Consider the following 18433-nt stretch of genomic DNA (forward strand, 5'->3'; position numbering starts at 1 on the left):
TTTTCAGGCATAAAAATACAGTAACCCAAAACACAGCCTCAACCATACGAAGTGAAAACATTTGCAATGTACCAAACCAATAAAGGATATCTACAACCTATGTATAATCGCAAAGCTCAATGGATGGGCAATTCACCCACCTTGGGATCTTGTGAGGAGCCATCTACATATTACGTTTGCAAAAGCGGTGCGAGTTTTTCCTCGCCCACCCTTCGAAGCTGGCAGGATGGCCGAGAAGTAAGCACACTCGCCTCTGAGCAGTCTGGTCTAGGTTCAAGTCTCAACCCAGCTATAAACTGTCATCGTGGTGTTTGACAGGCAGGGAGATTCATCAATGGATGGACGTCCCTCGGATGGACGTTAAACTGGGCATCCCTTGTGCCGGCATTCGATGGTGGAGGTTAAAGATCCCCATGATGTCCTTAGTGAAAAGTCGGCGAGCTATCACTGGCACCCTGAACAAATGACAAATTCCTGCACTGGCTTTCTTTGTCGGAGTGGTGACCCATCCCAGATTGTAAACCTAGCCACAGAAACTGCTACAGCAGAACCGATGCTCTGTATAGAGCAAGGTACTTGGTAACCCTTGAAAGCCCCAGCGATGCAGGCGTCTTCCCCTCCTTGCCTCTTTACTCCTGTTTCTCCCACGAACATCTTTTCCCTTTTCTCCCCTCATATCCCTACACTTCTCTACCCTCCGTAAATCTTTAAATGTCTCCATCACTTGCAAATAATAAACTTACCACGCTCATCTCCATTTTGCCTATGTGGTAGGTAGATAGGTCTCATCTTAAAATTGGCAAAAAGCTAGTCTCATCTTAATTGCAAACAGTGCCTCACCAACGAACACTATATTTCAACACTTGAGAGACAATACATGTGATTTAGGGCAATTATGTCACTTAATTTCAAAAACTAGAACCATATTGGAATACCATGCAGCCAGGTGAGTTAAATTAAATGACCGCTTTTCCACAGATTAAAGTTTTGGCTGCGCTCACATAAAACACGAGCTTCTGCAACGACTCTGAAAATATGGTGTCTTGTCCCCGTCAACTAATCGGAGGGGCCTGTCATTATCTTTGATCACATAACTTCATGGCATTTAATGACAGCCATTCCATGGACCTCGAGGGTTTAAAAAAAAAAAGGACCGGCACCTTGAAATAGGTGAAACAGTGATGTTGGCAAAAGTTATGCAATCATTTGGCTCAATAAAGGTGAATGTGTACCTCTTGTCTCAAATCACAAAGTGGTTTATACAGGTTGAGAGGAATTATTCACTTGTGATTCTTCATTATCTAACTGAATGCATGATATTCTGCCTTGGAATTAAGTCATTCACGAATCAGCTGAGCTGCAGTCGTGCATGCAGAAGTAAATGATCTGCTCAATTGAAACTTTGAATGTTGTAGGCACTTACTGACCACTATGTTGTTCTGTTCATATATTGTATGATAAGGGTTTTATCCTTCAAAAGCAGAGTGCTGTCTTCAGGTCCAACAATTCAGCACTTTGCAGAGGAGAATTAAACAATAACAAAAGAGCCACAACTTATCAGAAGCATCATGAAAGGTTGATAATTAGATTGAATTATATCTACAGGCAGACAAGTTTAAAACACACATTTAGTGACATTACATATTATTGAAAAACAAGTTCAGCATATGTATGTTTCTTAGCCCAAACACTCACCTGATGGAGGCCAATGCTGATTTCGTGCCTCTGGCCAGATGTATGCATGCCCAGTTTCTCCAGGCTGTTAGCATAGTAGTCACATGCATTGCACTTGAGTTGCACAGGTGAGCCAAGTGCAGCACACTTGAGGCGCCACTGATTGGCCTGGCCGCCTTCACGGATATGTGCTACGAGCTGATACTTTGCAACGTGTTTGTCGGTCTTGCAGTGAAGCTGAAAGTTGGCTCGAAGCGGAGTAGCATACTGGCACAGGCGGCAAGTATGCGCACCATCTGCCGACACTGCTTTCCACTCATCCTCAGGAAGTCGACGCTCAGCTGAGGCATGCAGTGCGAGGGCTTCCACGCTGTCTGTACTGAAGGCGTTACATACGCTACACTGGAATATACATGGCTCAGACTCTCCTGGTACTGATGTGGGACCCACAGTGCTTTCGTCCGTGCTAAGTCGCGTTGCATTTATCCGCACATCAGTGGCCATTTCGGCTCCACCTAGGAGTACGACACACACAAGCACCCCCATCATCATGAGCCTGAACATGTCAAAGTATGTGATAAAAATGGTGTAGTGTTGGAGATGATTTGATAATCCACTGGAATTAAGTTGTCCGATTCAATACAAAGCAAAACATGTTATGATCTTTTTGATGAATATCCTACAAGCTGCTCCTACAGGTAGTACCAAAAATATACCATTGTTTTGAACTCAAAGGAAGACCCACCTTTTCTTCTGGAAGATCTTTCCCAACCTTACTTACTTATTCTGACCCATAGCAAAGCAAGGACAGTGTAACAATTTCTACACCTGTCCTGTCAAAGAGAAAAATCTAAATTAAGTGAAAGTTGTTTTTCTAAAATAAATCCTAAAAGTACCTCTTTTTTTAAAAAAAAGGTTATCACAAACACTTCGACAAAATTAAGCAAACTTCATGATCCAACCATTACTAGCTTAATTCAACTCACAAAAACAATGTTTCAGGGCTAAACAAAAATTTTATTTATTGGTTACGAGTCGAGATTTTTCCAATAATGTACAAGTCATTTTCAAATGTTCCTCCACCCAATTGCATTCCCCAAACTTTTTTTTTTTTGTTCTATTTAGTAGTGCCAGTGATTTTCTCTGATGGCTAAAAATGGACAGAATTCATGGAATCGGTGATTTGGAATGGAAAACTGAATCTGACATGGAAAAAAACCGGAATGTCGTAAATTACAGAGAAGTCAAGAATATGCACGAGGAATATTATGTTGAAATACAAATAAAATATCCACTATATTGTCTGATTTTGTTTGTGCGATTTTCCACAGACTTAATTCCCACAGCGTAATTATGAATCGTAAAATTAAATAATAATAAAAAAAATACACCGCAATCTATACCTGGAGTGTGAGCACAGCCAATGCTCTGCTCGTGTCAATCGTGGCTTCTTCGGACGAGCTTCACTATGAATCTCCATCTCGATTGCTGGCACCAAAAACTGAATGCATTCCATCTAACAATCTCTGGAGAGCCCGGTCAAAGTGAAATTCGATTCGACAGTCACCCCACTTTGTTGAAAATATGATTGCCGGCGAAAACAAAATGTCGGTTATCACATGCACTTGCGTGAAACTTTGAAGAAACTATTTTTTTTATGGAGAAATATTGTCATGTCAGAATACAGATGAGATTGCCAAACATAATCAAAAACATCCAAGAAAAACTACAGTGTGTTAATGTCAATGTACACACTGCCACACCTGTGTACTTTCTTTGTAGGTGACCATACATGGACATCGTAAACAATATCAAAATAGTTTGAAGTGCCGTTTCCAATTGATCGAGTTTTTACATTTTTCCCACCAAATAAAATTTCCCAATAAAATTTACAATTATATTTTCATTTAATTACTCCCCACATTTCTGTCACCCTGATGGCAAAATACTTCCCGAGGCCTAAGGGATACATCCCCACACAATCCCCCCAATACATCCCCACCCTCTATTGCAAGAGCACAAATAAATGATTCTTTTTCCATTGATAACACAAAACTAAAATTTTTTGAAACGGAATTTAGTTTTTTTTTGAAACGGAAAATGACTGGCTCTAAATTGCTCGAAGATTTTTTTTTGACAAAAAAAAATACAGGAACAGTAGATGTTCACTTTGAGAAATGCACGTTAAAAATAAAGAAAAATCTTATTTTGTAGATTTGCAGCAATTTGGGAACACAACTTTACCCATATATGCTCTTCATCAATTTTGGTGGATAGTGGAGGGGAGAATGAAATGTTGATTGGTTTGCCAATATGATCAAACTATTTTTCATTTATTTCTACGAGAAAACCTCTGAACCTGTTTGCAAGCAATCACCATCTGCTATGAAAATATAACAGTGTGTCGTTACACCAACAATGTTGCATATGGAAAATAAAACGCCTGACTCAATAATTTAAATGATAGAGAAACCTTAGGTGTGCACAACATTTTCACATTAAAGATGAAGAAAATTCGAACCGTTCTCTCAACACATGGAAGAGCATAATTTTGCACAAAAATAACTGACAAAAAAGATACTTGGCAGCAACCAAAAACACATCCCAGAATTCCTTGCAGTTACTTTTTTTTTTTTTTACAGATTTTACAGTAATAATGTCTTACACAGAGCCATTTATTATGAACACATGTTTGGGGAAAAGGAGAGGATTAAATTGTGAAAAATAAAAATGAGAAAAGGATCGACTAAAAGAAAGTAGGAGAGGAAAGAGATAGAAGTGTGGGAGACAAAGGGGGTGGGTGAGGAGAGAAAGGAGAGTATAGGTTGGGTGGCAATTGTAGTAAAGGGATGGGATGCAATGGAGATTATGGGATTTATTGGAGTGGGGGGGGGAGGGGGGAGGGGCCAATAATTCTGCCATAATTTTTATAAGTAATTAATAGATGGCCCCAAAGCTTAAAAGTATCAACAGTATCAATTGAGCCCCTAAGAACCATACCTGGCCATCCCATCTTGGTGTACTTTTGAGAAAAAGGGACTCAAAGTTCTCAGTCTCCTGTGTCACAGTGAGCTTATGACAATAAAAAATACCTAAGGATAAAATACTCAGCATCTGTCAGATGTCTGGCCGCCATGTTTGCATGGAATCATGGGGAAAATGTGGGATGTCCCATTCAGGCTCTGGCAAGTCAGATGCATATTAACAGAGCCAGAGAGTTTTTTTTGTATATATCCTCATCATAATATATTCTGATGGGTTGGCCCATTTTGGCCCTGAAAGGTATCAGTTTTGTGCACCTGAAGACGTTCATAACTCAATTTCACAAAAAAGGTGGGATGGCCCGGTATGGTTCTTAGGGGCTCAATTGTTGGGAAAATTAATAAGCTTTTGGCCATGTTATTCTGCTCATCAATGCTTCTTCCCTGTTTCACTTATGTAACTGTTCAATCTTCTCTGCTTAAAACAAAGAAGCCATTTAATGGAAAAATCAAAACTGAATACACAATTATTATCGCTGATATTTCACCGATGCATATGCTTCCAGAAGCTACTCATCTCCTTTCATCACTAACTCTGCACATTGTGGCAAGACAAAGCAGGCTGTTTGTCCAGGTGGAGCTTTTAGAGCATAAGGTATTTAATAGTATGTACAATGTGACTGTAAGTGTGATTAAATTACCAATGTCCACAAGTTAAGGGAAAGTCCAACCAAATGTTTAAGATGAAAATTAATGTTTTAGGATCTAATTCTGCCTTGTTTGATTTGTGCAAAAATGAAATGCATTTTGAATTCATATGCTATGGTTTCTAACATTAGACAAATAGCTTAACAATGAGCCAATTGGAAACTGAGATGTACCATATCATACTCCACAAATCATCAAAAATATAAAGGCCTATAAAACCCCCTTTGTAAGAGAAGAAAAAACTACAAACCAAGGGATGAAGGCAGGCCGATAGAAAGAGCATCAAGTGGGAAGCCTGCCATGAGTATCTGAGACTCTGTCAGGCCTTCAAGCTTGAGGCGATCAGGCAAGCCAGCACTCTGGGCTGCAGCTGCGGCTGCTGCCACCAGGTAGTACTGATAAAGCTCTGCTTCCGATGGAGCACCAAGTGCTCCACCAACTAGGCCAAGAGGAGGCAGCCCATGGGTTTTCATGCTCTGTTGAAGCAGGAGCAAGTTGTGTGCATGTTTTTCACTGGTCATGTGAATACGCAGGTTTCGTGCTACATTGGTTTCATAGTCACACACTTCACAACGCCACACTGGTTTCTGCTGGGGTGGGCGTTGCTTTGCTGCAGGTGAAACCCCAACTTTGGGCACCATGTTGAGCGGCATGTTGCCAGCAGTGCTGGGAAGGTGGTGGCCAAAAGATGGTGGCTCAGCACTGCCATTCTGCAAACTCTGCATATTGTTAAGGTGTTTGTCTGACTGCATGTGAATGCTTAGGTTCCCCTTGGTTGTCGTTGAGTAATTGCACACATCACAGCGGAAGGGTTTGTAGCCGCATGTGTAACTTTCCCCACGTGCAAGCCTCGGGTGTGGTTGCCCTGTCTGGCAGTATGCACAGGCGTCGCCGGGCTCTGGATGTTTTTCTTTCATGTGGGCATCGAGTGTCTGCTGGTACTTGTAGTGCCAGTTGCACTTGGGGCACTTGAGAGTCTTGCACGAGGTCCTGGACTGCATGGCCATTGTAAGATGGCTACCAAAGGAGAGAGAATGAGGGCTCATGATATGATCCGCCTTTGGAGACTCTTCCCCAGTGGCCATCAATAAGTCACCATCTCTGGTGGACATGTTGCCGGCTTTGGAGAAGACCCTGTACTGGCCTCCCTCAGCCACATTATCATTTGGTTCAGTATCGTCTCTGCTTAACCCTGCGCTGGGGTTGTTCTCACACCTACTGCTGTTGTTCGCATCACCTTCACTCATCAGCATTGCGCTCGCAGAGCTTCGACCGTTTGCGCTACCATCGTTAAAAATTTGGAAGGAACTAAGAGAGGATCCCTTTGGAGTAGAGCTTAGCATATGAGGCAGAAAAGAAGGTTGAGAAAAGCTTTGGTTTCCAAGATTTGAGAGTTCATTGCTGCTAGCACTGTCCCCAAGCCTGACCTGAGACCCATCACCTCCATCTTCCTCATCCTCTTCCTCAAAATCTGCACCGAAAAGTTCCTCAGGAAAATCTTCCTCCTCTGGGTCTGTTGGCTCAGACTTTATGGAGATTTTTTGGCTTTCATGATCGGTGCTGGGTTTGGCTTCACTTCCTTTATTTCCAGACAGCTCAGCTAATCCGGCAGTTACACGGCCCAGTGTTGCTGAGGTAATAGGGGATTTGAGGACAGAATTGGTCAAGTTCCCAAAGTTTGTCAGGGTGTTTGACCCCCAAGAGTTCAGGGCCTGCATCTGCCCGACCATCTTTGGGCTGCAGTTGCTCGTCTTCGACGAGCCTGGACCATTTTGCAATGCCTCCATCCCAGGCATGTGGACTCCGCTAAACATCCCATAAAAATTTGGTCTTGGGCCGTCACAGTTTGGTTCTGAGGCAAGTGCCTGCTGAAAGCTAGGTGGAGTTTTTGGTTCTAGAAAGCTGATGAGGGGATCCCTGTCTTTACCAATACCTTGGATGATGGCAGATACATTGCCACTGACCAGAAGCTTCCGTTCCTCATCAATGAGGGTCATGTGGTGGTCGTGTATGGCGTGCGAGACAAAGGAGCGGACATAGCCAAAAGACAGCTTGCACAGGAAGCACATGAGGATGGGCTTCCCCTTCCCATAAAGGGAAGAGCCATCAAACTTAGCAAGGTCAATGGAACTGTGGACATCTTTGACTAGGCAGGAGTTTTTTGCAGAGCCATCACTGTTTAGGTACTCTGAACCACTCTTGTGCCTGACGTCATAGACGTGGAAGCTGCGCAAGACAGGACCAAGACCTGGCAGCAGCATTGAGGTATTTGGAGAGGTCTGTTCCAAGCTGAAATGCTGTGCCAGGGATGAGGTGATGTGAAAGGTGCTAACAATCTGTGGGTGCGTGTTATCTCTTGTCTTGGAGCCAAATGATAAAGCTGGAGGGAGCCCGCCACCATCCTCCCCTGCGCCGACCTCTTTGTCGTTCTCAACGATGTAGGCTGAACCATCGGGGTGATAAACAATTTCCCCAAGGAGGTTCTCCACATCGCTGTCTTCCACCTCACTCCCTTCACTATCATCTTCTTTTAGTAGGGGGGGCAGCGCACTCGGGCAGTGATGCTCCATGTACGCCTGTAAACTGGGGAATGAGGTGGAACATTGGTTGCAGCAGATTTCTTTGGCAGAGGACACAAAGGAGGAAGCAGCAGCAGCAGCAGCAGCAGCAGGGGTAGCAGCGGCAGCGGCAACAGCAGTGGTGGTGGAGGCGGTGTCGAGGCCGAGGCAGGGCACGTGTTTTGCTGGCGAGGGGTCCCCCCCTCTCAGGCCCTCACCGCTGGGGCCTCGGCCCTCTCCGGCGGGCATCTCAGATGAGTTGTGGGCGAGACCTGCCTGGTCGAACAGCACGGATGTGACCAGCCCATCCTCAAGCCCCGATACAAGAGGGGGATCACAGGCTTCCATGACGGGGTCTTGCCGGAGTACTCATCTCAACTGTCTCGTCCTGGACCTGGATGGACAAGAAATAGGTCATACATGTATAAAATATCGTCAAACTAACAAAACCCCACACGTCAACAATGTGCAATCTGAATGGACAGAATATTTTAAATCAATTTTTATAACAATAATACATGGACATTTTGATTCATATACTTATTGAATGCACTCTTCTGTTTTAATGAATAAAAACCTGGTGATAAATCGTTTTAAACGTATTCACTTGTCAATATTTAAAATAAATGATCCATCAGTCAACACAACAAAATCAATACGAGGTGAGCTTTATGATGTTAACCTTTTTACTTTTAACTGTAGGACAGAAATCCACAGTCAACCATTAATCAATGGCCTTCTTATGCTTCAACATAGGCAGCATTGCACAGCAACATGAATGCACATAAATGCACTCATCAACCACTCTACTTCTCCGACAATTACAGTTTACCAGATCAATAAGGACAATGAGCTATGTGCTGCAAACATCCAAATTTGAACTTTATTATGCATTTAAGCCTTTACAACACACACTTCAACAAATAAGACACATGGGCAGCTTATGGCTGTAACAGTAAGTTAATTAGAAAATGCACGCATCTGCATTCTGTGGGTACCAATATCGGGTTAGAGCGAGTTTAAGATTAAAATGCAATCAACCAGCATCGTGTCCAAGCTTGTATATTATGTAGATTGCTTTTTTATATATATATATATATATATATATATATATATATATATATATATATATATATATATATATATATATATATATATATGTATACATATTTTTTTTTATCTTTTGTACTAATCTGTGATTTTGGAGTCTGCACAAGGGGTTAAACACAAAGTGTTTTGAAAGCTGAGCAGACGGCCTTCAAAAACAATTCTGGTTGGTCGGCATAGCCTCCCATCATTTCCTGGTGGAACTTACTGGCCACCAGCAACATCCAATCTTGCCTTTGCTCATCATTTTCCCGAAACGCACATAAAGGAAGACTCAAGGTCAAGCCATTACTCCACTCATGCCTGCATTACACCAGAGCCAGCCTGAAATGGTGACCGCATCATTGGAGACAATGAATATTTTACCTTGCAGTCAACAGGGACTTCAGACACAATGCGGGGACCGACAAGTGCAGAATGTGTGGCATATCTGACTGATTTGAGGCATAACAGAATACATCTTAAGGTGGAAAAACAACCAGTAATGGGCACATACGGATGGTGCAGACACAATGTCGATGAAATATGAGTTTTGTTGATTCATGCTGATTATTAATCAGACAGATGCACCCAAGAGTGATAATGTCTCATTGTTGTAGTGTGCATGCTACTCTGCATGGCTTTAATTATATATATATATATATATATATATATATATATATATTTTTTTTTTTTTTCTCTCTCTCTCTCTCTCTCTCTCTCTCTCTCTCTCTCTCTCTCTCTCTCTCTCTCTCTCTCTCTCTCTCTCTCTCTCTCTCTCTCTCTCTCTCTCTCTCTCTCTCTCTCTCTCTCTCTCTCTCTCTCTCTCTCTCTCTCTCTCTCTCTCTCTCTCTCTCTCTCTCTCTCTCTCTCTCTCTCTCTCTCTCTCTCTCTCTCTCTCTCTATATATATATATATATATATATATCACACCTCCCCTCTCTGTTCCCCCTCTCGCCTCCTCCCATTCCACTTTTCTCTCCCTTTTATTATACAAATTAATTATATGCGACAAGTACCATTCCAGCAAAATATGGAGTAAAACAGGCCAGCGAAATGCCTTAATTAAATAATTGTTTTTGTCTTGTTGATGGAGAGATTAAAGTGAAAAGACATGTCCAAGGCTTAAGGTATAAAATGCTGCTTCACCTGCCTTCTTGATTTGATGTTATTAATTCTTTGAAGGGATCCATCACGATTGCAGAATTTGGTTTGGTTGACAATTTCTTCCAGATGATTCTCTTTTCATTAACTGGTCAATCCATTCTGATATCACTGATGGCATGCTGGTTCATATTTGCTGAAGTACCCCTCATCTTATTTGGACAGTATATGGACCCATGCAAAACATTACATTTAAAAGCATATATTTGTCTTGTGGATGAAACCACTGAGGCAGGAAAGCAGGTTCAAGAATTAAGCTTATGGCATTGACACTGCCCCCTAGGGGTTGACGTTTTTTGTTAATTGTTTGGGGTCTGTTTCTCTCCCCCTCCCCCCTCTTCACCCTCTCATTGCCCTCCACTCACTCCTTCCTTCACCCCCTTTTTCTCTCTCCTCCAATAATTAGTGGTAAATGGACTGCATTGTTTCTACTTTTATCTTTCTCTCTCTTTCTGCCTTATTGGATAAATTTCAGACAAATTACGCTTGTGGACCCACTGTTCAGAGAGGTTCTGGGAGTGAAGGATCAAAACGTCAATGATGGATGTTCCCAGCTGGTGATCTGGATGGCCATTTATAATCAGGCAGTCAATAAGCTAAAGGATTCCCAAAATCCTTCTCATTTATGATGTTGGATTCACTTGACTTCCTGATGTCCGGCATCTTTTGGGATGTTAAAATTAAGCTCTACATTTTTTTTATTTTTAGGTTTGAGCGAACTAAAATAATAAAAAAAGAAGGAATGGGAGTATGGGATCAAGAATTGGAGGAGTCAGGGTGTTGGAGGTATGGAGGGAAATTTGGTTTGGGGAGAGATAGGAGTGCGGGAGGAGGAGTGAAGCACCATGTATGGACATTACGAAGAAGGGGGGGGGAGGGTAAATGAATGCCATTATTTTTACATGCATAATAAATAAATAGTAGCAGAGTAATTAATTGGAAGATCGAGTAGTGAATACGTAGTTTTCTCAAGTTCCAAGTTTCAAAATAAACATAAAAGGATATGCAGTACAAGGAATTTTTCGCACACAAGGAGGCCATTCGTCCCATCATGCCCACACAACACCAACACCAGAAACCATCACCCATCCACATCCATGTCTACAAGTCCTGTCAGTATCCATGTCGGCCTCTATCTCCAATGCTTCCAGGTACCTATCCAATTCCAATGTAAACATTTCTACTCTTTGTTGCCACTGCATCCACATTCTTCAACAAGAGCTTCAAACAGCATCAGCTTCTTTGGTGCTAAAATAGTTACAAGAAATCCATCAACAATAACGTATGATTTAATTGCATCCAAGTTTAAAAAAAAAAAGCTAAAAAAAAAATAATAATAATTTATGCCTAACCTTGTATCATTTTGCACTCCAATTTGTGCATCCTACACTTTGCATCAAAAAATGCTGACGTGTCAAAAATGCAACCACTGACATCAAAACCACCAAATAATGTGTCGTCCATTGATTGAAGAGACTGCCAGAAACACCTGCCTTGTGGTTAAGATTTTCTCCTATTTTTTGTCGTTGTTTATGCTTCGTGGAAACAGTATTGTTCTGGAGAAAGACTAATTGAAGAGTTTTTTTTTTGTCAGAACTAGACAAGCTTGTCACAAATCTCTGTAACTATGCCAATGCGAGAACGTAACGTACTTTCAAACGCGATATTAGACAACTAGTTAAGGCAACTTATCACACAACACCTGGACAATGGTATCATGTGACGATAGGAAATGCTTTCGCAGTTGTCACAATCAACAAGCTTTGGTCAAGACACATTGACACATTTGGTTCTAGTCAATGTAACCATCTGGGCTTGAAAGGTTTTGAATGAGCCAGGTAGTGTGTGCTTATTTATGCACCGATGAAATGTATCTCTGTGCCGTGACCCCATGTGTTGTCATTGTGCCCCCCCCCAAAAAAAAATGTTGTTGGTTTTTTTAACACTGTCACACAAATAGTTAATCTATAGCTTCTGGGAGATCCCTTGTGTAATTGTCACGTTAAATAATTAAAGTTGTCAATTTTTGTTAAAATACAAATCTTTACCTTTACTTTTGTGATCATGTGAAATAATGCTTTTTTTCAATTAAATTTAAATATATTTTTGAAATTACGTCTGACAAGGAATGCTTCTTACAACACTCGGACAAAAGACCAGTATTTGTCACCTTTATGTGTTGAATAAAAGATTACAAATGCACCCCCCCCTCAAAGTTCTCTATAAATTTCCTTTTGCCCTTGATGTCAAAAACTTTCAATTTCAGACAAGCATATTATGGAAATTGTCTGGCAATGCTCCGTGCTACAGAGCCCATTCTCATATGCCTTTCATAAGCGAGATTGCAATTAATGACACTTCAATTTCCCCCGAATTAAATATTAACAGGCTTCGAGCGCAGCCCGCTTCATTGAGGAGAGCCAGGTTAATTGTAGTGAGGCGTGGGGCCAACACCCCTGAACAGGTGCCTGAGGCTTAGTGTGGCTAGATTTGGGCATCAACCCAAGCAACCATGCTGCAGGATAGACTGTAAATGGCAGATAACAATAGAGACTAAATGACAGCGGAAATGTGTCGCCACTGTTCCTCTGCAATAAGTATGGCCATCTGTTTTAATGCTTTTTTTGTTGTTTTTTTCAAGCCAGGTGTAATTAAATCCATCATAATAAAGCGTCTGTTTACAAGTCCCACGCAGTTCGGCATCCGCCTTGACACCTGCGGTCTTCAGCTTCAGACCTTACTCTCCTACTCACACGTCCATGCCAGGACAAAAAAAAAATAATGATGGCAGAGCAAGCCCACCGTTCTTCCAGAACACCTGGGGCACAGTGCATACCAGCCTCGCCGCTGGGGAAACTTCGGGCAGCGTAATTTGGATGCTGAATCGAGAACGTTTGTATGTCTTCGGCAGTCTGGCGATCACATGTAAAATCCGCTCAGTGTGAGTGGATACAGTGTGGCTTTTGGCAAGGCGTCAATGCAAACACCCAGACCTTCGCTTCTGCCTCTGACTACTGTACACTGAGAACCTGCTCAGTTACAGCAGCAGTACAGTGCAGTGCAACAACGTAAACAAGGACAGCAAATGTCACAAGTAATTTTTGAAAAGAGTTTGATAATTACATTTTTTTTTTTAAGTTGATATATTTTATAGTTTTAAATGTCATCGCTGGAGAAAATGAGCAATTTAAGAAAAAAAAACTACTCTTGGCAGAATCCACTCCAAAAGTTCTGATGGTAAGGGCCAAGAATCCTCCAAGACAGGCCATCAGTCAATGCTAATGTGTAATTAGCCTTAGAAACTAACACAAACACTCTGCTGTCACAAGAGCCAGCCAGAGTTGGAGGACTGATCAATGTAAACTGGATACAGAGAAGCCTTTATGACCTTCTTCTGTCCCAAGAATGACAGAGTGTGGTGAGAGAAACTGAAAAATTGCCAAGCGGAATTTCAACCCTTTCAATCAGAGAGCGACAACCTTGGGCGTTTTTGAGCTTTGTGCTGCATCAAATGTAGCATGACACTTTGTATCGCATTTTATCAAGAACATTCTTGTGCAGATATCAGGCAAATAAACAGGTAATTTTCAATGCTCTTTTGCCTGTCGTGCATTCCAGTATCAAAAACTCCATGTGGAGAGTCTCCAGATTCTCAATGAAACAATGTAGATCCCAAGGTCGTCAAATCACACATGCAGTAAGTTTACCGAAAGAACCTATGCCCCACAAAACGTTTCATCTGCCTGACCCTGGATTTAAAAAAAAAAAATAAAAACTTTTACTCTAATGCACAAATGGGCAACCAAGTACACAAGCATAACTTCTTAGAACCTCGAAAGAAGCGCCAAATGACAAGTCCTTGGATTCGGTCAAATGGCGCCACTCTATCTGCCTAACATGTATTCCTGGCACCCTTCAAATGGACAAAAGGGAGAATACTTCCTTCCAGGAGAGTATGCTGATGACAAGACAGTGCTTCGTGTTTAACTAAGAGCTGATAGGGATGAAACAAAGCATTCCTCATGGGGGTGGGGGGGGGAAACAACAACTTGGCATCACTTTACCGAGGATTCATCACCACTCCCTGCAATTAAATGCGATTCCCGCTCTAGTCAAGCAGCCGGCCTTCCTGCTGAAAGCTAGGCCTTGAGTGTTTCAGGGGTCGATATGATTAATGTAATTTGATTTCCTTTTATTATTTGCTGTTTATGCGACCATACTATAGTCAAACTATGTCACCTAATGTCAGCAACTCGAGTCAATATGCGGTACATGGCACACGACTTGAAGCATAACAGAACAAAAATTATCTTGGCAATGTCGGTTTGAACAACAAGAACAGCAATGATATTGCCAGCAACAAAATGTGCGACATTTGTGCAGACACTGACACTGTGAGACTTTTGGCAAGTGGTGCTCAAAACCAGGGCAACACAATAGCAGAGCTGAGGTGTGAAAAATAATAGAGGAGAGCACAAAAGATGGAGCTGGAGTGGTTACTGAAGGAAAGGCCTGACGGAGTCCTTTGCACTTGGACACTTTTTACACCCTCACAAAAACATACAACTTTCAACTTCTGCAAATTTCAGAACACTCCACATGGTATAAGACCATGGTAATGCTGCTAAACTGTCACCAGACTTAAAATGAAATCATCTGTAAGCCATATCGGGTTTCCTTTTCTTCAATTACTCTGGCCCTTTGATCTCCTCTGCACACGCTAAGTCCTCCATCAACATGTCGCAGCGAGTTAGCCAAAGACAAAGAGGAAGGGCGGCGTGAAAATTTCAGAAGTGCTTAATCCAGGCAAGGAACTGAAAAGTGAGGATTGGAGGAATGGGGGAGGGATGAAGATAAGGGTAAGGGAAGAGACCCTAGTTTATTTACTAGGTCTCTGGAAGAAATAATCCATCTTTAAAGCTTAAGACAAAGCTGCCTTATTCTGGCAGCTGAACAATGGTGTCATTAAAATTCAGTTAATATGGCAACGCTGTGCACGCTCCACTAATCCCAAAAGCACTTTGAAGTCGGAATGTACTCCCAGGCCGCCATACTGTTAACAAGTTCCTTTAGCAAATGAACAAAGTACAATTTGTGAAAAAGACAGTCAAAACATCATAATTCTATTCCACTTTACAGTATACATCATAGATATCCTCCTGACAAGGTCCTCACAGCAACTATCAGCATTAGCAAACAGAGCCCGCGCAACTCCGCAATGAAAGCGCCATTGCATACTGTATTTGCATCACCAGTCCCAAATCCTCTCCTTGCCTTTAGCACACCCCCTCCCCTTCCCCAAGAAATAACCAGAACAACTACTTCGCAGACTCTCTACCCGACTTCGTTCTAACAATGAAAGAAGAAAATGTTGAGCACTTTAGCAGGGCTCCCTTGACATTTTAAGCGTTAACGCCCCTTGCTCTGCCAAAAGCATTACGCCTGGAAGCCTGCCATCTTTTTCTCTAAAAAGTGTGAGGACGGACAGGGGACTACAGGCGATATCTCCATCCGATGAGCATGTGGCCCTGATCCGAACAATCCACGAATGCGTTCTGTAAGGCTGTGACAAATGATGACAACACATCAGGATGACGCATTTTTGCTTCACCTAAATGCCTGCAGTCAACTTTTTTCTTGGTGTCTGTAATTAAAACTCTGGTGCTAAAAGTGTTCGTGACCAAAAAAAATTTCCTCCGCTATCAAGCTGATTTTTTGTCCATTTGGTTCACAAAATACTTGTTTACTTGATGTTTATTAAACGCAATTCAACAACAATGAGATGACCCATCAACGAGGCAAGCATCTTGCACTCAGAAAAAGGAAATATTGGGAAGGCATTTCAAAATCTTCCTTCCCTTCTCCTTTGCCCCCTCCTCCCCCCTCCACCTGCTTCATCTAAACCTTTAGTCAAGCTAATGAAAGAAGCCAAGATAGATGGAATGGCAGCTCACTGTTGGCACAGTGATACAAAAGTCCAAAGCATTTACATTGAAAGAGAAAAACTTTGGAAGGTCACTATAATCTGCACCATTGGGCAATGCTACCAATGGATGGCTGGATGCCTGAAAGCTTCCAGGCCTGTCAGGACAGGGCTTCCAAGTTCTCATTTACAAACTCACCTAATTACAGTCCCTTTTTCAGCAACAAAACAGGGCAGATGGCAAGATACTGGCCCAGCAGGAGACAGCTTCGTTATGAAAGTGCTTGCTTGTCTGTGGCTTAAAGATGCATCCCTCCTGTTAAATTTCTTTGCAGTAATTACACTGCCAAGGCTATTATCGGAATTCCACAGAATTTGGCTGTGGTTTACTAACAGGCCCGACTGAGCTTGTGCGCACATGAGGTAAATGATGATCAGTTAAAGGTTAACTCAATGTTCTCCCTATGCAACAATCACATTTCCAGCCGTAAACCTCGTCAATATCCTTCCTGTCTTTTACTTTCTCAACACAGCCTTTCAGCATGGCAAAATAAAAATGAAGTAAGCTGCTATTTAATGGCTCTGATTTGGCTACAGAAGTCAGTGTCATGGTGTGATTGTGAGAGCGTCTGCTCTGAGTCTTGAAGGTCAATCGTTCGAACCCTGGGTGAGTCATACTTCAAAAAAAATGGTGAAAGACTTCGGTCTTTGACCGGTCAAAGACTTTAAACGTGGGACGTGTTGCTTCTTTGCTTGATGCTCAGCATTTAAAAAAAAAGGATAGATCACGAATGAAAGACCATATGTTGGCAACCACAGAGCAGGCTTTGACAGGCCGAATGGCTTACTTCTGCATTGAAGTTCCTTGTAAGGGAATATATATTACAATGAGACAAAACTGCTGACAAACTTTAGTCGAGAAAGACAGAATGCAACAAGAAACAAAATGCTTGAATGCAGAATAATGTCGAGTGTTGTAGATTTTCACCTTGCCATTGTAACCTGATAATTTATAAATTACGAATTGCACCTTTTGGCACAATCTTCATAATTACCTTTTCTTCCATTATGAATCACTCTAATGCAATTCCAGCGAACGACAAGACACGAGAAACCAACACCAATGAAGCATCGGCATGCGAGGAATGGCGATCAGCAAGGCATGTTTACGCCACTTGATTTTTTTTTTAACTGCCATTAACTGCGGCCTCTCCTCGTAGAACAAGTCCTTAGTTCGTACACAATGGCTCCAGTGCAGTGGAGTCAAGTTTGGACGAATGTACAGGACTCCTTCCTTGAATGCCATTGAGCCAGACACGACAGGCAATGGCACAGCTGCACGAGCCATGCGCACAATGCCACGTCCAAGAAAATTCCTGAACAGTCAACAGTTCTAAAGATTAGCCACTGGGGACAGCCCCAACGCCCCTCACTGGTACTCTTGACAGTGCTTGTAGTCATCTCTCTTAAAGATGCTTGCTTTTCCATGAGCCTCTACCTTGCATACAAAATAAAAAAAACTTGGAACACATTTCACGAGTATTGTAACTTGTATTTACATTACAATAATGCTTTAATGCAGACAAGAAAAAAATTATTTAGAATTATGTTCTGCTCTTTTCAAGGATAGATCATTCCAGCAATTGTATTCCAAGAATCACAAACGAGAACAATGAAGAAATTTAGCAACAAAAGTTATCTGAGTTATTCTGACATTTTACGGGGCAAATTTACTTCTTTATGCAACATGTTATTCGGCAATGGCTCGAGCATTCTTATTGTCAAGAAGATCCAGAATATTGTTGCGTATAATATTTAAAATTACTGTTCATGTTTTATTAAGCAGACATTGAAAATTACTTCTGAAAAAGGGAAATGGAAAAGCAATCGTGATTGCATTGCCTGTGTCATTCTTCGGCATGTCTTTTTATTTTTATTTTTTGCAAAACAACTTATTGTAGCTAAATTATCTGTGTTTTAAAAGAGGTGGATTTCTCAAATGTGCTCGTGATAAAACTTTGAACGATTGTTAAACTTCGAACTGCCTGGTTTTGCACGTAGACCAAAATGAGCCGCAAGCAATAAGACTCCAAACCTTATGGGATGAACCGCGTGCTGTTGAAACCATATTCAGGTGCAAAGCCCAGCAGCAGCTGTTGCTAAGTTTGATCACCTTTGAGTGAGGTTATCTCAGACAGGCCAGTTTTCACAGAGCATTATTTTCACCTGCATAATTTTATGATGGACATGAGATCATAACCTTTTAAAAAGGTGTGTTCAACACCACAGCAAATCACTTGTGCTTAAAGCCTTGTTAACTTGCACGTATGAGGGACTTG

At 41.8% G+C, this 18433-nt stretch overlaps 1 protein-coding gene across 5 annotated transcripts in view; it reads right to left on the minus strand.

The window, feature by feature from the left end:
* Window positions 1–18433, minus strand: part of LOC147023246 (zinc finger homeobox protein 3-like) — a 585945-nt gene that overhangs the window by 400330 nt on the left and 167182 nt on the right. For all 5 annotated transcript variants that reach the window (XM_085888473.1, XM_085888475.1, XM_085888472.1 and 2 more), the window contains 2 exons: window positions 5614–8315; window positions 1696–2189 (listed from right to left, as the gene is read on the minus strand). In XM_085888473.1, the coding sequence (XP_085744599.1) occupies window positions 1696–2189; window positions 5614–8269 (3150 nt within the window). In that variant the 5' untranslated portion in view covers window positions 8270–8315. The remainder of the gene's footprint in view (window positions 1–1695; window positions 2190–5613; window positions 8316–18433) is intronic.

Source organism: Eptatretus burgeri, chromosome 7, assembly GCF_056783735.1.
Source record: "Eptatretus burgeri isolate ZD-2024b chromosome 7, Ebu_testis_v1, whole genome shotgun sequence".
Taxonomy (NCBI): domain Eukaryota; kingdom Metazoa; phylum Chordata; class Myxini; order Myxiniformes; family Myxinidae; genus Eptatretus; species Eptatretus burgeri.